The 22,693-nt window shown below is 36.1% G+C and overlaps 1 protein-coding gene and 1 pseudogene across 1 annotated transcript; one reads left to right on the top strand and one right to left on the bottom strand.

Annotated features, from left to right (window-relative positions):
* The window catches only part of LOC124232696 (olfactory receptor 4S2-like), a 101,419-nt pseudogene that overhangs the window by 6,060 nt on the left and 72,666 nt on the right, over positions 1-22,693 (top strand).
* Positions 11,940-12,863, bottom strand: LOC124232699 (olfactory receptor 140-like). The gene has a single exon (XM_046649638.1). The coding sequence runs from the start codon at positions 12,861-12,863 to the stop codon at positions 11,940-11,942; it is 924 nt and encodes a 307-aa protein (XP_046505594.1).

Here is a 22,693-nt window from a genome sequence, read left to right as displayed (position 1 = left end):
AAGTAACAGAAAGAGAATGGCTGACGGTCCTTATCTCTTCAGGGCTTGCAAATTTTCATGACAGCCCACCACATCTCTGTATCTGTGCATCTGTTGGCATTAATGATTCTGTAGATAGAACAGGATCTGCCAAAGGTTTGAACACCAGTGTCTTCATTTCCCTTGAAACAATGTATCTCAGCACACTTTCCTCATGGTGTTCTTCATGTCTGTGTTTCTCAGTGTGTAGATGAGAGGGTTGAATATGGGTGCAATCACGGTGTAAAATAGGGCAAAAAGCTTATCATCACTGAGAGAATCAACAGTGGGGACATAGGTGAAGAGGAGGGGCAAGAAGAACGTGAACACAGCAGTGATGTGTGAGCTGCAAGTGGAGAGGGCTTTGCAGTGGCCCTCGGATAAATGAGTCCTCAGGGTTGACAGGACGATGATGTAAGAAATTACCAAGGCAACAAAGGTCAAAATGGACATCACTCCTGTGGTGGTAATGGTCACAATGACCAATAAGCTGGTGTCCATGCAGGCCAGCTTCAGCAAGGGGAGTACATCACAGAAATAGTGGTCTATCTGATTGGGACCACAGAAGGGAAGTTCAATAATAATCAATACATGCAGGATTGAATGGATAAATGCTCCCATAATAGAGGCCATCACAAGGACATAGCACACTTGTCTGCTCATGATGACTATGTAGTGAAGGGGCCTGCAGATGGCTGCAAAGTGGTCATAGGCCATGGCCACCAAGATGAAGGTCTCAGTGGCACCAAAGAAGTGAGCATAAAACATCTGGGGTATGTAGCCATTGTAGGAGATTGTCTTTTACTGGGCCAGTAAGTCTGTGATCAGTTTGGGGGCCACTGTGGAGCTGAAGCAGACATCCATGAAAGCATGTAGGCTACTCACTGAGGTGGCTGCTCCTGATGGTAAGAAGAATGAGCAGGTTTCCTGAGAGAACTGCAATATAGCAAAGCGAGAACAGGACAAAGCAGGCAACCTTCACATCCTCATAGCTAAAAAGTCCCAGGAGGATAAATTCTGTGATGTTTTTCTGTCCTATTGCTTCTGTGAGTTTGATCATATAGAGAGGGAAGTTAATATACTCGAAAACACTGAGCTTTTTAAAATTATTGATTTATTTTAAAAGTCATTTATTTATTCAATGAAAATATGTTGATGGTTTATTATGATACAACCCCTATAATTGGTACTAACAGTATAGCAGTGTACAAAATACATACAATCTCTACCTACGGGTAGAGTACAGTTCACTTCCCAGTCTAAGCAAGGAGTTCTCATCATTTTTATCCTTTGGTCACATTTTCTGACACTTTCTTTTATGGCAGCACACTTGAGGGGCAAACTGCATCCAGACACTCTTCTTCACTAGATCTGTTCCACTATCTTGTATCTCTTTGAATTGAGCCACTAACTTTCTTTGCCAGGCTCATTACAGGCTCCTGGGACCAATCCTTATAATATTTTAGTTAAAAAGAAAATATTTCTTTGGTGTAAAATATTATATTACATCTCTTACTTCCTTTCTCCAAACTCATCTAAAATGTGTCACAAACAGCTAAACTCGAGGTTCATTTTTATAAAAAGATTAACCCAACACATTGATAAAATATGTCAGCCTAATTGTGAAGAGCTATAACAGCAATTGAACACTGTCCATTATTCCCTCTGAGTTCCTGTGACATTGTGTTAGGAAAATGCACATTTGACATATAAAGATATTTTTAATAGGATTTTAAGAGGTTCGTGGACTTTCGATTGAACTTGAATCCATGAATCCCAAGTTAACACCCTGTGGTCTGATTTTTTGCAAAATCTCTGGCAATATCACTGTCACACAAGCAAAACTCCAATTGCAATGGTTCTGAGCTGCAGTGTGATTTGTTTAAAATAAAATGTTAAAGATTCTTTTAACTGTGGTTATTTGTCCTTACAGATAAAATTCCCTCCTTGAATATAGAATGGTGTTAAAAAATATAAAAATATTGAAACAAGTAAAAAGATATACCATGTTAATGGCTGGGGGGATCAATATAGAAAAGATGTCAATTCTTCCCAAATTAATCAATGCATTCAATAATTAAAACAAACATTCTGACAAAAACTTCCATGAAACTTGAAAATCTGATTCCAAAATTCAGAAACAGTTAATATCTACAGTAGTTAAGCTAACTTTTTAAAAGAAAGAATGAAGAACATAGACATACCTTTCAGAATGGAAGTATATTAGAAAACTATGACAATTAAAGAATTGATGAAAGCAGATAGCTAGACAATAGGACAGCCAATAAATAAACACAGAAAATATTGGAATTTATTCTATGTTTGAATTGAAATTTAAAATTGATGTGAAATAATGAACTTTTCAGTAACTGATGTTAGGACTTTGAATCTCCCTCTGGAGGAAAAAATACCTCACAAGGCATAAAAATTATATTCCAGATGATTGAAAGATATAAATTTGTCAAATAAAACTAGGAAAAATATTTGAGAAATAATTATAATGGATTTATTTCATAGAATAGGGATTTGTTTTAAGCAAATTACAGAAAGCAAATTCATAAAATATATATTTATACTTTCTGTATGAAAAAATTCTATATGAACAAAGTGTTTTTTTACTTTTTATTGAGATTATGATAGTTTACAACATTGTGAAATTTCAGCTGTACGTTATTATTTGTCAGTCATATTATAGGTGCACCACTTCACCCTTTGTGCCCACCTTGAACAAAATATTTAAAAAAGTGACAAAATGAGTGTAAATATAAATCCTACAAAGCAATAATTTAAAGATAAGCAACACAATTTTCTAAAAAAGAAAACATTTGACTAGTCAATACACAGAAAGGAAATTACTACTAGCCAATATCATATATAAAAACGCCCAACCTCATTAGAATCAGGGAAATAAAGCTTGAACAACAATGAGATACTACTCCTACTCATCAACTTCATAAAAATAAAGTTAAAAAGGCTGTTTATATAACACTTTGGTGAGTGGCCCAGTGAAAATACTCCAGAAAACATAGAAAAATATATTCATAGCAGATTTTCAAATTTGGAAAATGGAAATGATCTATCTGACAGTAGAATGGAAATAAGATGTGGTACGTTCTTATTATGGAAAACAAGGTAGAAATTTAAATTTTGGATCCTTGTGGCATATTTACTATGATACAAATCACTAAGATATATTTTTGAGTGGAAAATATAATAAAGTACACAAAGGTAATCAGTATGATAACTTGTATGTTAAAATAAATCACAACCACAGACTACTGTGTAGTTTCTATGAGAACATTTGTGCTCATAAATTAATTGGAGAATGTGTGGAAGGAAAGATTTACTTCTGAGAAATAAAGGGGGTGATGGCCAAAGGGGCTTTTAGAGGTATACAGTATTTTTATTAAAGAGTTTATGTTTCAGTATCAGTTCTGTAATTAAAGTTAATTTAAAAACTCCTTATTTGGTAATACGTTTATGAAGACTACATAATGAATGAAATGAAATGAAATATAAACACAATCGTTTACTGGAATTCAATAAACTCATGTAACTTACCACATTGTTTCCTCAATTACTTTAGTAAATATAGACATAGATGCTATTCTCAAAGCAGTATAAACCATCAATTGTCATAAAAAAATAAACATGACTAGACAGATACACTGCCCCCTCTCCTCCAGGAGGAGATATTTGATATAAGGAAACAGAAAACACCTCTGCATCTGCATCTACATTTATACCAGTGTCTGTATCTCTTTTTACAGCTATATCTGGATTTGTTTCTTATATCAACATTAAAAAGTCTAGTTATACTTTTATAATTTTGAGAGGATTTAAATAAATTCCAAGATGATCTGTTAAATCTAATGGTTCTTATTATTGAAGACTCAAGTTTATAATTTACTCTTTTATACGGCTCTTGTTTTGCTGAACTAACACTGGTGCTTATTATAGTTTCAGTGAGAGGAAAAAGTAAATTTGTCATAGAGGATGCTGAATAATCAGGATCTGCTACATGAAAGGTTAACAGCCTCTGATATATGTGGACTCAATAGAAATGCCACTATAAGTAAAACTTCTGATTATCTGAAATCATCCTCTCTGCTGCAACAAGCTCATTAAGAAAATCTACATTGGACAGCATCCTAAAAAGGATAGTCAGCACACTGAAGTTCACCCTGCTTTACCACAACCTCTACAATAAAAAGGGAAAAAATACTCAACTCTGATTTTCAGGGTCATCTTGGTGTCCTTAGTCTCACAGAAAGCCATCCCTCTAAGAACAGGAACCAGACAAGGATATCCACTTCACCACTCTTATTTAACATAGTATTGGAAGTCTTAGCCACAGCAACCAGGCAAGAAAAAGAAATAAAAGGAATCCAAACTGAAAAGGAAGAAGTGAAACGATCACTATTTGCAGATGACATGATTTTATAGATAGAAAACCCTACAGAATCTTCTAAAAACGTTTTGGAAATAATAAATGAATATAGTCAAGCCGCAGGATACAAAATCAACATATAAAAATGAGTTGTGTTCACTAACAATGAAGTAGCAGAAAGAGAAATTAAGAATACAATCACATTTACAGTTGGAACAAAAATAATAAAATATCTAGGAATAAGCTTAACCAAAAAGGTGAAAGATCTGTACACTGAAAACTATAAAACATTTTTTAAACAAATTAGGGAAGACATCAAGAAATGGAAAGATACTCCATGCTCCTGGATTGAAAGTATTAACATGGTTAAAATGCCCATACTTCCTAAAGCACCCTACAGATTCAATAAATTCCTTTCAAAGTTCCAACAATATTTTTCTCAGAAATAGAACAAAGAATCCTAAAATTTGTATGGAACAACAAAAGACTCCAAATAGTCAAAGGAATCTTGAGAAAAAAAGAACAAATTTGGAGATATCACTCTCCCTGATTTCAACATATACTATAAAACCATAGTAATAAAACCAGCCTAGTTCTGGCAGAAAAACAGACACATAGATCAATGGAACAGAATTGAGAGCTCACAAATAAACTCGTACATCTATGGACAGCTAATTTTCTACAAGGGATCCAAGAGCACACAATGGAGAAAGGAAAATCTTCAGTAAATGGTGTTGGGAAAACCAGACAGCCAGATGAAAAAGAATGAAAGTAGACCATTATCTTACACCATGCACAAAAATTAACTCAAAATGGAATAAAGACTTGAATGTTAGACCTGAAACCATGAAATTCCTAGAAGAAAACATAGGCAGTATGTTCTTTGACATTAGTCTTAGCGGCAGATTTTCAAGTACCATGTCTGACTGTGAAAGGGAAACAATAGAAAACATAATCAAATGGGACTACATCAAACTAAAAAGCTTCTGCACAGCAAAGGAAACCATCAACAAAATGAAAAGACAGCCTAACAACTGGGAGAAGATATTTGCAAGCCATATACATGATAAGGGGATAATATCCAAAATATACAGAGACCTTATACATCTCAACAACAAAAATACTAATAATCCCATTAAAACGTGGGCAAAAGATCTGAACAGAGATTTCTCCAAAGAAGATATACAGGTGACCAACATTCGCATGAAAAGATGTTCAACATCATTAGCTATGAGGGAAATGCAAATCAAAATTGCAATGAGATATCACCTCACTCCCCTCAGAATGGCTGTAATTAACACAACAGGAAAGAACAAGTGTTGGAGAAGATGTGGAGAGAAGGGAACTCTCATATACTGTTGCTAGGAGTGCAAACTGGTGCAGCAACTATGGAAAACAATACAGAGATTCCTCCAAAAATTAATAGAACTACCATATGATCTAGCTATTCCACTGCTGGGTATTCATCCAAAGAACATGACAACACAAATCTGTAAAGATACATTCACCCCTATGTTCATTGCAGCATTAGTCACAATAGCCAAGACTTGGAAGCAAACTAGGTGCCCACCAAGGGACGAATCAATAAAGAAGATGTGGTATATATCCACAATAGAATACTCCTCAGTCATAAGAAATTATGAAATCGAATCATTTGTGACAATATGGATGGAACTTCAGAGTATTATGCAAAGTGAAATAAGTCAGAGGGAGAATGTCAAATACCATATGATCTCACTCATACGTAAAAGAGAAAAACAGCAACAAATGAATATATAGAAACGGAGATTGGATTGGTGGTTACTAGAGGGAAAGGGGGGAGGGGAGAGGGTGAAAGGGGCAATTAGGCACATGTGTGTGGTGATGGATTATAAGTATTTGGGTAGTGAACATGATGCAATCTACACAGAAATCTAAATATAATGATTTACACCTGAAATTAACATGCTATGAACCAACATTACCACAATAAAAAAGGGAAGTTATTTTGATAGAATCAGAGTTTCTAATAATTTTAAAGAAAGATTTGAAATATATGCTCTAAGTGTCCAACGACTTAAATAGAAAACAACCCTTGTGGTTGGCAGAGGAATTTGAATTTCATCTAAATAGAAAAATGCTGCCTCAAAACACAGCCAGGTAAACTGTTTACAAAATAATTTGTGGAAGTATGTCTGCCATTTGGCTACATTTTGAGCTTAATTTGTAAACAGTATCCAATCCACATCTTAGAAGAAACGTCATTAATAAGACGTTTTCCTTTGGGTAGTAGCCCTGGGCCTAGAGAGGGCAGAGTGCACTTTCAAAGGGCATAGAATTTCAAAGTGTGCACACTTGCATCACTCTAATTGTATTCCTTTGAGGCTATGTTTCTACTGACTGAAGAGCTAATCACCATACCAGTGAATTCCCAACCACCTCTGCAATGATCTGCTTTTCCCAGGGGCGGAACTTCACTGGAGCCAGGTCAAGCTCATGCTCCACAAACACAAAATCAGATCGCTGTATTAACCATTCAATTATTTGCTCCACAACTAAGATCTCTTCTTCAATAACAGAATGGCCATACAATGATCCATCTGCCCATTAATGTAAATGAAGAAAAGTCAATAGGATTTATTCTTGACCACATAGCACGTATCAAGACTGAATTTTTCTATCACCTAATTTGGTGCTCTTTCATCTTTTAAGAGTATTATTAAAATTATGTCATATCTAGTTGAAGTACAGTTGCAAGTATTAAGGATTAAAAAAGGTACCTCAGCCAGAAAAAATAAGAACTAAATTCTGTCTCACCCCATAACAACTTGTATTCCCAAATGACATGTTTTCAATTTAGAAATATTTGGGGTTACAGTATTTATTCTTTTTCCACTTTCAATAGTAAAAAAATATCAATATGCTACATTTACAATATACTTCACAGATTACACCTGGTCATTAACATTTGCCCACATACCCTGGGAAGTTTCGTGAGAAAGAAGAGTCTCTCAGCTTTACTAAATATCATCCTCACAGGTGATGCACCAATCTCTGCACTTGGATTATCTTTACTAACATTCTAACATTACTCCATGTCCTTACCTAACTGTGGGTTAGGCAGTGCTCCTCCACCTTTTTTTTCAGTATTGCCCGCCTAAGGCACCTTTTTAGATACTCTTTCCCTAACAACCCCCCTACAATCTTAGCATCACAGATATACTATTTATGTACTTTATGTATATCTATGCTTTATATGTAAAAGCAGTAAGATATTTTCGTCTCCATAGAAATCATTTTTACCTACCTTTGGGGAGATAACATCCCCGTTGCAAATGCATGTGTTAAAGAAACTTACTTACAAAAGAAAGGGGAGAAATAATGTGTTTTTTTAATCTTGATCTTAACTAAAATTCTAGCTGTGCTTCCAACTACACAAATCTATATCTAATTTTTCTCCTCTGAGTCACCCTCTCAATACAATGTTTTTCAGCAAACTTATTACTAACACAATTACATTTTTATTTATGTGTTAACTTGTTTATTATCCCTCTATTCCGCCCTGAATTTAAGATCCATATTGATGAGGATTTTAGGCTGGTTAATTTTAAAACAGCAGATGAGAAGCAGGCTCCGAGGACTGGAGTTTGATTGCCCTTTGCTGAGAAACATTTACATTTGTAAGGGAAACCTCCATCTGTAAAGATGCCTTCCTCTCTGTGCCAGGAAGAAGGGGGATGGCCTTATCTCTAGAAACTCTTAATGGGGAAGGCAAGAACTTAAGTTGGTTACTGTCTGGCAACCTCATGTAACTGATTTAGGGTGGTGGCTTCTGGCCTTTACTTAATCTGATTTGATTCTTATCTAAAAGTTGTGGGACCACCCAATGGCCAGACCCCACCTGCACTGATACCATTTTAATTTTTTTACATGTTCTTTCCTTTGTTTTGTAAAGAGATGGCTCACTATGCCTTAAATTTAGCCTTACTCTCCACCCATGTTTGCAGCAGAAGCTGCTGCAGCAGCACCTCCTCCTGCCTGTGGGCCCTGTCCCCACGAAGCAGCTCTGACTGCCCATGGGTCCTGTCCCCATGCTATTCCACACTATTCTCTAAATAAAATAGCACTACTGCCAGATCTTGAGAGTCCAAGAAATCTTTCTTTCGACTCCTCGGCTCACCGACCCTGCATCACATACAAACACAGTTCTTGTCTGTGGTATTCAACAGCCCCCAGAACTCTCCAGCACACTGTTGGCACTGAACAATATATTTTGATAAATGAACTAAGTCAAAATTTGCTGAACTTAAATGACAATGGATCCAGTTTTCAAGTAATAAATATTAGCACTATGAGATAATAATGGGAAAAGTCCTATAGAAACAACATTTAGCTCTTCAAAGTGCTACCCTCATGCCCAGAGTATCAGTCTCCTCAATGATCGAGTTCCTTATTCTTCCTCCAAACATGTCTCTCACCTGTGTCACTTTCTTTGAAATTTCTCCTTTGACTTTTATTTCTTGAGCCCATTACATCTCACTTTCCACGAGGCCCATGTAGGGACATACACCTATAGAAACGAGATTGTGGGGAACTGGTCTTGGCCACGCCAAGATATGTCTCTTTGGTATGAGGATTATTGGGCTGATTGCTTTTGATAAACTGGGACAGGGAAGGAGGCTCTGAGGGGTGGAACTTGCTGGCCCTTTGTTAGGAGACATTTACATTGTAAAGGAAATCTCTATCTGTAAAGGTGCCTCCCTCTAGTACCAGGGAGAAGAAAGGGGATGACCTTCTCTCTAGAAGCTCTTAATCAATGCCAAAGGCAAAGACTTAAATCTGCATTTGTTTACTGTACTTGTGTGGTAATCTCCCATGATTGACCCCCTCTCCACCCCCAACATCCTCCTTTGTCTTTAGCCGAGATGATATTTACATGGGGACTTCAGCCATTTTGGTGAGTTGCTCAGCTTGCCTGACTTCTCCCATGTATACATGTTATAAAGCTTTGTTTAGTTTTCTCCTGCTATTCTGTCTCATGTGAATTAACTTCATTCTCCAGCCAGATGAACCCATTTTGGGTAGAGGAAATGTCTTACTCCCCTACAAGATCATCAGATGGCTTTTCTCTAACACATGAGGAATCAAGAGAATGCACGTGACCTAGGAGAAGGAGGTCAAGGGACAGCCAAGGGAAGAAAGTGATGCCCCAAAATAAGGGATGAATGCCTCAAGGGCAATCTTGACAATGCAACCAATGATCAGTTCTGTGTGTTGAAATTTTGACATCATGCTGGCAAGCAGTATTGTGAAGTGGGAAGAGTAGAGATGACAGAGTCTAAAAGACTTGATATTGTTGCTTAACTTCACTGAGCCTCATTTTCTGCTTGTATAAAATGGAATAAAGACTAATAAAACTTGTTGCTACACTAAAAGAGTTAAAGTATGTAAAGAACCTATCAAAACTTGTGCCTTATGGTTGGCATTAAACACGGATTATTGATCTCTCCTCACTTAATGCCTATTTTCACTGAATTAAAAGTCCATATAAACCAAAGCATCCTTATACAACAGATCCAAATATTATTTACCTTATTAATTGTTTGTGGAAGATATACTTACTTCCTTATATGTTGTTTTAAGTATCAGAAAAAATCAGATGGCAGTTGGACCTCATGAGAGATTCTTGATGATGAATAAAAAGGGACATCTTAACATGACTTAAAATTATTCACAAACCAGAGGTTTCCATCTACTGAGAATGTCATACTGACTTGCATTTCCTCCTTCAGTTCTCACAGCTTCCAAGATTGCTGTTGACAATTTATAATTTGTGTTTCATTAATCTTATCACCCCTCCCCTGAGCACTTGGTGTTACCTATAAGACACAATCGTTGGCCTTATTTTCCCTCTTTTGTCTTAGAGTAGAAACAATATTTGCTCAATACTTTTTCCTCTCCTTACCACTGGCTTTCTCTCATCTCCTATGTGACAGTCAAAATGAACCACATCATTTAATCCAGATTCTGCTGAAATGTTTGATTCTCACCAGCAATTGTAAACTTGATCCTTTTTAATGTACTAAGTTCTGTTTATATGGTCTTTCAAGCGTAGAATCTGTGGGAAAAGGTCCTATTTCTTACGAATTTTGTAGAGCCATGCATACGCTAGAACACCTAGTCACCCAAAAGAACAGTGTACCATGCTCTGGCATTACTGTATGGTCAAAATAAAAAATAGCTCTAGAGGACCACAGTTTGAGAAAGGGAATTTTGTGAGAAGTAACACAAGTTGATGTGGTATAGTTGGAGAAGCTTTGATTTATAGTGTTATGTACTAATATAGAAAGATCTGATTTTCCTTGTCCATAGAGGAGTATAATTGCTTAAATATATGGCTACATGTGAGACAAGGCTACAACAAATTTGACACAATCTTTATTGAAGGACAACGTGAATCATTAAGACTGAAGAAAAGTTTCTTATCTATAGACGTAAACATGGACAACTGAGTTTTATTTCAAAGAAAGTAGGACTGAGATCTGAAAGACCTGGATTCAAATTTTGTAGCTGAAACATTAGATATGTGACCTGAGGCAAGTAAATTAGTAAACTTTTCTTGGCATCAACTTCTCTGTAAAATGGTGACAGTAATATTGGAACTACCAATTTAATACATGAAAAATCAACTAACTTAAGTGAATATGCCTGATAGATAATACAGTGTTCCTTTAGTGTAAATATACATATCACATCTACAGAGCAATACCTTTGGAACTTAAGTATATGCCTTTATGTTGAGTTTAAATAGAAGAATGTTTATCTTTATTGTTTCAAATGGTTCCTTAAGTCTTGGTAAGGAAAAAGAAAAAACTTCCTTTATATTCAAGAAAAACTGTGAGCCATAAGGATATTTATGAAAATAAGACAAAATTAAGAGTAATTTCAATATTTCTGGCTTATTTCTTGTGCCAAAAAACCCCATAAAGTTTGGTTTTAAATTATTCATTCTTCCTTTTGTATCTGTATTTTTTGCTTTTTGTAAATTCATAGTGCCAAAAGTAAAAAATCTGTAGTGAATTTTTTCACTCCCCATCTGTCCCTTCTACATCCAGCTAAGAATTTCCATCCTCTTTTTTCCTTTACAACAGACAAAGCAAAAGCAAAAGAAGTTCTGAGATCATGGTTCTATGAAAAAGCTGATTTCATCCAAGTAACATATGTATGAAAAATTTAGTAAAGTAGCAGTGGGATTCGAGAAAAATACACTCTAGAATCGTCAAACTAGGGATCAATAGTTGTTCTTTCCATCGCATATCCTGAATCTATGCACATGACCTTTGAAGCCTTGGTAAAGTACATTAAAAGCTATCAAAAGAATGTATGAAAGAGCTTAACCACTGTTAAGTATTCAATAAATGTTAGCATGTAGGGTTTTTTTTTCTGTCAGTGATCTGCAGAATTTGTTAACTTTCTTTAACAGTTTACAACACATATAATCGTCCCTATATATATATATATATATCACCACTTTCTTTGTGTTATGAACAGCCTAAGTTACTCTCATCTTCAACAAACTTCTCAGGGCATTTTTCACCTCTGTATTTCTCACTGTGTAAATGATAGGATTTAACATGGGAGTGAAGATTGCAAAGAACACAGCCACCAACTTGTCCATAGGGTAGGTGGCCAAAGGACGCACATAGGTGAATATGCAAGGCACAAAATAGAGTGCAACTACAGTAAAGTGGGAGCCACATGTAGAGAGGGCTCTGCGTCGTCCTTTGGAACCTTGGGATTTCAGGGAGCTCAGGATGACTATATAGGAGATGAGCAGCATGGAAAAAATGAGCAAGCACATAGCCCCACTGTTGGCTGTTACCACAATTATGAGCCTGTAGGAGTCCCTACAGGCAAGCTTCAACAGTGGGAAGAAATCACACATGAAGTGGTCGATGACATTGGGGCCACAAAAGGACAGGTTGACCATGAAAATAACCTGCACAGTGGCATGCAGTATTCCCCCAATCCAGGTCACAAACACCAGGAGACAGCAGAGGCCCTGTCTCATGATGGTCATGTAGTGCAGGGGCTTGCAGATGGCCACATAGCGATCATAGGCCATGACAGTGAGGAGGATGACCTCTGATCCTCCCAGGAAGTGTTCCACAAAGATCTGAGTCAGGCAGCCACCCAAGGAGATAGTTCTCCTCTGGTACAGCATGTCAATGATCATTTTTGGGGTGGTGACAGAGGTAAAGGAGGCATCTATGAAGGACAAGTAAGTAAGAAAGAAGTACATGGGAGCTGAAAGTGTGGGGCTGAGGGAGATGGTAACGACAATGAGCATATTGGCCAGCGCAGTAAATAAGAAAATGAACAAAAAGGCAATGAAGAGTATTTTCTGCAAGTGTGGATTCTGTGTGAGTCCCAAGAGAATAAATTCAGTCACGTTGTTGGGAGTGAGGTGATCCATTTAGGAATTAATGCCTGGCTGAGGCCTAAATTACCTATAAAGGGATAAAGAAAGATACCTATTAATCATGCAGAGATTGTACTCTGAGTTTGATAATACGAAAACAGAGCAGTCACTGTAACTATGGAGCAGGTCCTTGGCACACCTTGCCCCAGTAATAGTTTCAATTCTTTCTTATTTCCTCCATGATATTTTCCATCTCTTCAAATATCTAATATCTGTCACCTATAAATCATCTATAGGGCAGCATTTGATTTGTAATTTACTGAGAAAATACTGGGCTATATACATGATATCTGGACTCTTCGGGTTCCAACTCCGTGACTTTACTTAGTCATTTCAGTGTCCCATCCTTCTCAGCCCTCCTCTGTGTCTACGAGCTTACAAATTGCAACTCTCAGATGTATTTTCTAAGTTAAGAGTTCCTCCCTCTTCTAGGAGAGTTCACATTTGGACCCACAGCTCTAAGTGTGGAAAGAAAGACAGGGTCGATAAATATCTGTCATAAGAAGACAGATTAGGTAAAATATATGTCGTTGCTGACACACCCTGCCTGATACCTACCATAAAACCTATGCTATTCATGTGTGTTTCCTCTCTGTGCCTACCATAGTGCCTGGCAGAATATCTGCAGTATTTGGCTCCTACTGGGTGGTGAATAAATACTTAGTGAATCGCCACTTCTTTGTGTGTAAAACTACGCATGTTTCTCCAGCCCACAAACCCAGGTATTCATGTGCTCTCATCCTCCCACTCTGTTTATCATTACTCTCTACTTTAGGAGAAATGTAAATAAACTTTTGAAAGAAAGCTGCATTTCAGTTTAATAGTTTCTGACACACTTTTTAGGGTAAGTATGAAAATGTTAATGCTTCTAGGAAAGGGTATGTTACTGGGTCATTTTACTTTCAAGATAATTATTGTGTTTATTCTTCAAAATTCTGCTCCACATATAATTTAGCATAGTCACATCAGTACATTTATAGCTTCGGTAGACTGAGATTAACAGAAAAAAACTTTTGGATGGTTGTTCAATACATGAGGATCTATCAAGCAAAGGAAAGTCTTATTTTCAAATTTTAAAAGCAGAAATTTTGAGTGGAAAAGAGAAAGAAATAGTGTACTAGATACGATAGACACATAAATTACTATACACATACACACAAGTGTATAAAGTGTATTACTTATGGTAAGTACCTATGACATGTTCACTCAGTAAACAAATATTTTTTGGACACTTACTATGTATATTAACGTATGTTCATCCATATAAAGCCATAAAAAGTATCCCTTTTAAATGCCCTTCATAATCCCCCCAGACATTTTATTACCAAATGGCAGCAGCTCTTCCATCCATGAGATCCTCCCACTCCTGTATGTTTCTGCCTATGCAATCTCATGTCTTCTCCTCCCATCCTCCCATAACATCGATCATCCAACATTTCTGGTTACAGGATATTGCATTGCTAATAGAATGAGGAAATTTGGGGACATAAATTTCCCAATGGAAATAAAAGAGAAAATATTGATATAACAAAATGTACTCTGCAAAAAATATTTCTTTTCCTTTCAAAGATAATGAATAAAGAGCTTCATTTTTTTAATTACCCAAAATGAAGATCTTACACAGACATGAACACAAAGTGCACAGCTTCACTGCATTCCCTTATTCTGAGGTGGACTCCTCAACAGATCAGAAGAGTATAGTGACAGAACGTTAGAATAAGACACAGTTAATAAAAATGATTTAAAAATAACTATGGAGAGAGATAAATTAGTTTGTCTTTTTACTTTGACGCCACAATAATCTGTCCATGAGTAATCCTCAAAAGAAAATATTTTTAAAAGCTAAAAATCGTTACATACAAATATGTTTGATACAATTATTAAGAGCTTTGGGAAATTAGAAATTACATAGAATGTCCAACATTAAAGAAATGGATAAGTAAAATATAGGGCATCTCTTTGAATAATGTGTAGTTTTTAACAGGGATATTTTTTAAAATTGTTCAATAACATAGCAAAATTCTTACATTGTAATATTAAGTGGAGAAATATCTTAAAGCAATTTGAAATAGATAATATGATTCTAACTAATTTAAATATGTATTAATAAGAAAAAGCAGACCCCCACACATTTTTAGTTATGAATTGGTAGCAGGGTAATTGATTCTATTATCCTTGATACTTGACATGCTGAAGAGATTTAAAACTCAGATTGGTGGGGGTGAGAAGTGATTATGTGATTTGTAAGATCCATTTAAACCTCAGATTCTATAATTATATTATTTCTTGGAAGAAAAATCTCACCCGTGAATTTGTCTGAATTAGCTCCAGGGCCAGGCCCCCAGGCAGCTGTTAGTTCACCAAGAAAGAAGTCAAGCTGTAAGATTAAAAATGCCAACTAGCTCAGCTACAGTAAGTTCTTTGTTGATTTATAAATGGCATCCTTTGGATAAGGCCTTTCTCTTGAGCCTCATAAGTGCTAACACATATCCTGTTTGTAGGTAAATCCTGTGGAGTTTCTTAGCTGTGGCTAACTAGACCTCTAGAGTATTTCACTGTCATTAGCAGATCTTTCTAACAACCCAATTATTTCATGTATTCTAAGTGAACATCAGAAGACAACTTTTATAACATTCATCTTTAATTTTTAACACCTTCCTTAAGTCTACATGAAGACAAAACACCATGACAAGAGAAAAATAACTCAACCACATAAATTTGTATATTTGATAACAAATGAACTCAACATAAAGTCTATATATCTGGTATTGTATAAATTAAACATTTAGGTCGGTAACTATCTGAATCAAACTTTTCATTATAATGTTTTGTTTTAATTGAACTACCATTCATGATGATCATAGTTTTTAAATATTGTTTTCAGATGTGCATTGTGATAGTTACAAACTCTACTATAATTTTGGCACTTCACACTGGCTAACGTTTACAGTACTTCTTCAATGTAGTTGTTTCTTACGCCAATTGTGGAATTAGATTAACATGATAATGAAGAAAATATTATGGCTACAATGGTGAGTGGAAAGATTGCTTTAGAACCCAAATACCTGTCTAGCTTCCCAAGGCCTAGAGTACTACAAAATGGAAAAAGTGCAGATTTTAGTCTAGACAGTAAGGGCTGTCCATGAAGGAACTTTCAAAAGAGAAGTTCCTGGGGCTATTCCAGGATAAAGCTGTTTCTTCTTTTTCTTTTCCTTCTTCTCCCCAAAGCACCCCACTACACAGTTGTATATTCTAGTTGTAGGTCCCTCTGGTTCTGTTTTGCAGGATTCCGCCTCAGCATGGCTTGATGAGCGGTGCTAAGTCTGCGCCCAGGGCCTCACCTGGCAAAACCCTGGGCCACTGAAGCAGAGCGCGCAAAATTAACCACTCATCCACAGGGCCGGCCTCTCCAAAAAAATCTGATTCCATAATACAAATCTAAGGAGAGGGTGGTTTAAAACCCTAGAGAGACAGCAACATATATTTTCAAATGGGAAGGGTAAACCAGAATGAAGGCAGAAGAAATTATATATGGATCATATCCCAGTTGGTCAGAAACTAGTTGAGGTATGGTTTGGTGTTTGATAGTTTCAAGGACTAATTTCACAAAAACCAGGTACCTGTCAAAGTATTCTTATTGGCAGCTTCATGCACTTCAACAGGTAGAGGAACATGTTGTCAAAGTAACGAAATGCTCAAGAGCAGAGCTCATCTTGTCTTAATCCAATCCAAAGATCCTTCATCCCAGAAGGACTTCTCTTAAATTGTTTACTGGGAGTGGAAAAGTTTGGGGAGGTGGGCTGTAGTCTATTGCCAGCCTATAGACACATAATTTCTCATAACTCTTCCAATTTTACTTCTTCTAATTGAAGTAGAAGCAAATATAGTGATATTTATGGTAATAAAAATATTGGCATCAGCAGAATAACAGAACTTGGATACACCTTCTAAATTAACTAAGTAAACTACTTGTAGAAAAAGGGAGCATTGTTTAACGTCGTAGAATGAGATGATGGCACCGTGAGAAATAAAACCCATGTCTCCTGATCCTGAAGCCGGTGTTCTTACTCTCCATTATGTTTCCATAACCATAATACGCTTGCTAAATATTGTTACGTGATGGAATTCATCAATTTTTTCAATAAAACATGCAGTATCTATGAGGTTGGAGGCTGGATCTTTCTGTCAAAAGAGGAAGCTATAGAAACATCTATGACATATGTACACATTTGTATTTTGGTAGCAGGTTTCATTTTTGAAAACAGCCAAAATAATTCACAAGAAAGTCTTAAAAGTTAGGTCAGTTGTTTAGCTGAGAAATAGATTCTTTGGTCAACTATGGAGTAACGATTACTGTTTGATGTTTTTTTTCCCCTTATAAAAGATCGCCCACAGCAGTTTTCAGAGAAGGTTCTAGATTCAAGAAATTAGTATATAGGCATCTTTTTAATAGTAAATTATTTTAGAGATGTATTTTGCCATTTGCTTTTGGAAAAAAGCTACATTTTATTGCCACTAATAACTTTCAATCTAATAAATTGTCTCTTCCTATGGTATATAATCAAAAAATATTTTAATATACCAAGCCATAATCACATACTAGCTCCAAGGAATTCTGTATAATGAAAAGATCACAGGATATGGAGTAAGAATATTTGGGGTCAAGGCTGACTTACATCTTCCATGATCTAGTTATTTAAACTTTTTGAACCCCCATTCTTTCTGTAAAATAAGAACACTAGATTTCAATTTTACAAGGCTGTTGTGACCATGTGAGGACATATTAAAAATTTCAATAGGTTTAAATACAATTAATTTTTATAAACACTAGCAATTTTTGCTCAACAGAACAAGATACCCAATATAATTTTAAATATTAGGTAGATTAAGGGTGTGCCAAGAGGTACTGGCAAGTATTTTCTTTCTAAATTATATTCCACAGTGTTCTAGACACCAGTGAAAAGAATGGCTTTCTGAATACTGAAGTTTATATACGCAGGCACATGATATGACTCTGAAATTAGAAAAGAAACTGTTTCAATGTGCTACCAAACAAGAGAGGTTCTGGCGTAAATGCTGCCTTTTGTCCAATAACCTTTGAAATGGTTGAAAGAGCATCAAATTTGGATTTAAATGAATACTAGCTCTATCTCTGACATTGGGCTGGTTATTTAGCTTTTTTGAACTTCATTTTCTTTCATCTGTAGGGATAATCATAATAATACCTACCTTGCAAAGGTGCTGGAAGTGTCAGGTGAGAGGTATGGGAAGGGCTTTAAAATAATAAAACATAAAAATGCAAAGGTCATGATAGAAATAAAGTGTTCATCTTGAGTCATTCATTATCTGAAGTTATATTGCCTTTTAACAAGCTTCTAATGGCATTTTTTACCTCTCTGTTCCTTACTGTGTAGCTAACAGGGTTTAACATGGGAGTAACAAGAATATAGAATACTGCTATGGTCTTATCCATGGGAAAGGTAGCTACTGGTCACAGGTACATAAAAATACAAAGCACAAAGGAAAACACAACAACTGTGATGTGGGAGCCACAGGTAGAGAGGTCTTTTTCCTCCCTGCAGAGCTGTGAGTCCTCACGGAGCACAGGATGACCACATAGGATACCAATAACATTACAAAAGTGTTCACAGGAATTACCCTATCATTGGCAGCAACCAAGAGACAAATAAGGAAAGTGTCCACGCAGGCAAGTTGTATCAGGGGGAGAATGACACACATGAAGTGATCTATAATGTTGGAGCCACAGAATGGGAGCAAGAAAGAAATAGAATCTGTACAATATAGTAGAGAAAAGCCACTGCCCAACACTCCCCCACCAGGAGGTAGTATATGCGGTGGTTCATGATGATCAAATAGTGCAGAGGTCGACAGATGGCCACATAGTGGTCATAAGCCATGACGACAAAGAAGGATAAACTCTGAAGCTCCAGAGAAATGTTCAATAAAGAGCTGCGTCATGCAGCCATGGAAGAAGACAGCTTTTGAATTCTGGAGCAAATTTGCTAGCATTTTAGAGATTATGGAAGAGAAATAGCATGCATCTATCAAAAACAGGAAGGCCAGGCAGAAATACACTGGGGAGTCCAAAGTTTGGCTGCAGATTATAGTAACCACAATGAGCAAGTTGCCTATGACAATGACAATGTAGGTGATAAGTAACACTGAAAATAGGATTTTCTGCATCTGAAGATCCTGTGTAAGTCCCATTAGAATGAATTCAGTCACATTCATTCTGTCTTCTTTCATTTCAAAGCTGATGATGAATTCAGAAGTGAGGAATTAACCTGTAAAGACAATATTTTCAATAGCAAAGTGATGAGAACTTTATATTTTGAGTTTTCAGATAAGACCAAAGCGTTTCAATAATATAAGCTATTTTCTTTCATGGTGTGCCAGAGGAGAAGACACATGCTACTTTTTTATTTTATAAAAAGAGTGAACTTTTGAAGCTGCCTAATTCACATCCTTACAAGGATGGTGAAATCCTTCTTCAATACCTTCTCTCTTTTTTTTTTTTAAGATTGGCACCTGAGCTAACATCTGTTGCCAATCTTCTCTTTTTTTTCCCTTTTGCTTCTCCCCAAAGCCCCCCAGTAAATAGTTGTATATTCTAGTTGTAGGTCCCTCTGGTTGTGCTATGTGGGATGCTGCCTCAGCGTAGCCTGATGAGCGGTGCCATGTCCGCGCCCAGCATCCAAACCAGCGAAACCCTGGGACGTCAAAGTGGAGCGTGCTAATTTAACCATTTGGCCACGGGGCGCCCCACAATACCTTCTGACAAGTGGTCACTGGAGCTTTGCTAGAGGACATCCAGGCACAAGGAGCTCACCATACAGTAAACTGATTGCTTTTCAGCCAGTAAAAAATGCTAAGTACTCTTCCTTAAATATAAAAAACATCTATTTGTACAACTATTGGTTCTGGTTCTGCACACTGCTGATATAGAGATTAAGTCTAACTCACCCCTCTTCCATTTCAAAGCCCTTTAAATAGGTCACAGAGAAGTGGGACTGTATCTGTCTTGTTCATCTTTTTATCCTCAGTACTTGGTTCAGTATGTGACTCATTTATTTATTCAATTAATATTAAATTAATAACTAAGTTGTGAGGCTCTTTACTTATTTCCTCTGTGTTTTATTGTCCAGGTAACTCCAAAAAAAGTGTTTGCTCTCTTTCATAGAAAAAACATTGATAAACTGTTGGAATGTTAACTATGGGTACTCCTTTCACCCCTTCACATCTGCTCTTACTCTCTCCACCTTGAGCAGCTGTCATCCCTGGTCTGTTTCCTTTACCTTCTGGACAACAGGTAGGGGTGGACCCTCTGGGTTCCTGTGATCACTCTCTCGCCTGCCCTCTAGGCCTAGTTGTGGGAACAGCTTCCTACTGTCCTTAGTCTTGGGGTGCTTTACCATCCCTTATTAGCACACCTTGATAACCATCATAAGTATACTCTTTTTAATCTCTCAATTTAAGTATGCTTCTTCAGGGCTCCGGTAGATACAGAAAGTTGCACTTTTCACTCAGTAAATAAATAAAAATAAATGAGAAAATACTTTCCTTTTATATAAATTTATTTAAAAAGCATCTTTACTTCTTTTGATGTATAGCTGCTAAATAAATTTAACTGTAATCAAGAAAAAATATTGTACAAGACTTTGAAATGTAATATAAAGATATTGGGTGTCCTTAATGAAAATCTATATATTATCTATAGCACTCTCTTTTTTTAATAATTATATATAGGGTTTTATAATTGTATAGTGTTTGTGCTTTTTACTACCTTTAAGCTATTTTACAACTCTTTACATTGTAGAAAACTGATAACGCAAATAATTCTTGTCTATAGAAATGCAAATGTTGTCTGGTGGAAGTTCAGTTGATTACTCTGAACATTACATATGAAGCCAGTTTTGTATTTCTTTGTAAATTTATTATACACCCCTGATTGAACAATGTAAATGTGGTACATTGGATTCTGCTTTAAACTGATTACATCTTATTGGTTTCCTCTTTAATTAATGGGCTGAAAAAAACCTTTGTAGTGCTCATTTTATATTTGTATGAAAGTCATGATTTCACTTTTCTGATAATTTGTTGGCTGTTGGATATTAGAATATTATATTTTAGAAAGATCAGCTAAAAGACTCATAAAAACCAAGATAATTCTTACTCTGTGTGTTACTTCACAATGAGTGTTTCTGTTTTATTTTGTTTGGGATTTGTTTCTATTTAATCAATTTATTAAAAAATCTCCTTTAAACCTGTTTTGTGGTCAAATGGAAACAAACAATGTTATTAAAAAACATTTTTATTAATCTCTCTATTTCCACTCCTACACTTACTTAGCTAACATGAGTATCCTTATCAATCAAAATAAAACCAAGCTATGGAACAAATTATGTCAATTTGGCCATTGTGTGTGTGTAGGATGAGGGGGGTAAGGATTATGGGATGGAATGTAGTTTTATGCTCTATTTAATCATTAATTTATGAGTTCATTTCCAAATATTTATTGATTATCTACCACATGCCCAAGACTCTAGGAAGTGGAATATAACAGTAAAACAAAACAAAAGAAAACAAAATACAAAGACAGATAAAGTCTCTACTTTCACGGAGTTTACATTGTAGTAGGTAGAGAAAGAAAATAAATTAAAAAGGAATTATGTAGTATGTCAAATATTAATACCTGCTATGAGGAAAATAAAGCAAGGTGAAGGATACATGGAGTCTGGAAAGAAGGATTATTTTCTATAAGGTAGTCAGAGAAGGCTTTTTTGAGAAGGATACCCAAAAGCCAAACTTGAAGAATGTTAGGAAGGAGCTACAAAGACATCTATGGAAGGAAAGTTCCAGATAGGAAGATCAGCAAGTGGAAAATCCTTGAGGAGGGAACACAGCTGGTATAATAGATCAAAGGAGGTGAGGGTAGCTGGAGTGGAATGAATAAGGATTGGTTGATGGCAGATCTTACAGAGCATTGTAGATCATTGTAAGAGAGATGATTTTATTCCAAGTGACAAGTACAGCCATTGGAAGGTTTTCCATGGAAGAATGGTAGGTTCTGGCTTAAGTGTCAAGTGGATTATTCTGGCTATGTATGGAGAATAGGTTACAGAGGAGCAAGAGTGGAAGCAGGCAGATTAATTAAGAGGTTATTGTAAACAACCAGCTGAAAAGTGATGGTGGTTTGGACCAGGATGGTAGGAGCAAAAGTGGAGGATGGTAGCAGTGGAGGTTGATGTATTACAAAAGCACATCCCATAGAGCTTGCTGATAGACTAATGTGGATGTAAAGAGAGAAAAGAGTAAAAATTACTCCAAAGTTTTTGGATATCATCTTAAGGCAGTGCTGTCATTTATTGAGACAATTTCATATCTAGATGTCACAACTAACACAGTCAATATTTCCTTGAATGTTTATCAAGTGCCAGACACATTTAATCTTTACATCAACATTGAGTCAGACACTGTCGTCATCCTTATTTAGCAGATGAAATAACTAAGACTTAGAAAGGATAAGGAAGCTCTTCAACTTAAGTCAGTGGGCTGCAATCCTAGCCTTTCATTGAAATAAAAAGCAAAAATAATTATATAAAATGTATCTAACTTTTGAATCTCTTGACTGTTTACTGTAAAATGAAGATAACTGATTCAAATGATGTCTGAGAGTGAGAGGGCTACTAGCTCAGCAATTGGCACAAAGTAGATACAAAATAGGTAATTGGCAATATCAGTTATTTTCATTCTTACTGAACATTTTTAAAGAGTAGGTTATCATTATTGACTGTGAAAATGGA

Source organism: Equus quagga, unplaced genomic scaffold, assembly GCF_021613505.1.
Source record: "Equus quagga isolate Etosha38 unplaced genomic scaffold, UCLA_HA_Equagga_1.0 1080_RagTag, whole genome shotgun sequence".
Lineage (NCBI taxonomy): Eukaryota > Metazoa > Chordata > Mammalia > Perissodactyla > Equidae > Equus > Equus quagga.
The sequence above is the reverse complement of the archived record's forward strand: the minus strand, read 5'-3'. Positions and strand labels throughout refer to the sequence as shown.

Excerpts from the sequence above, each read along its gene's own strand:
- LOC124232699 (XM_046649638.1), bottom strand. The coding sequence starts at position 12,863 with ATGGATCACCTCACTCCCAACAACGTGACTGAATTTATTCTCTTGGGA.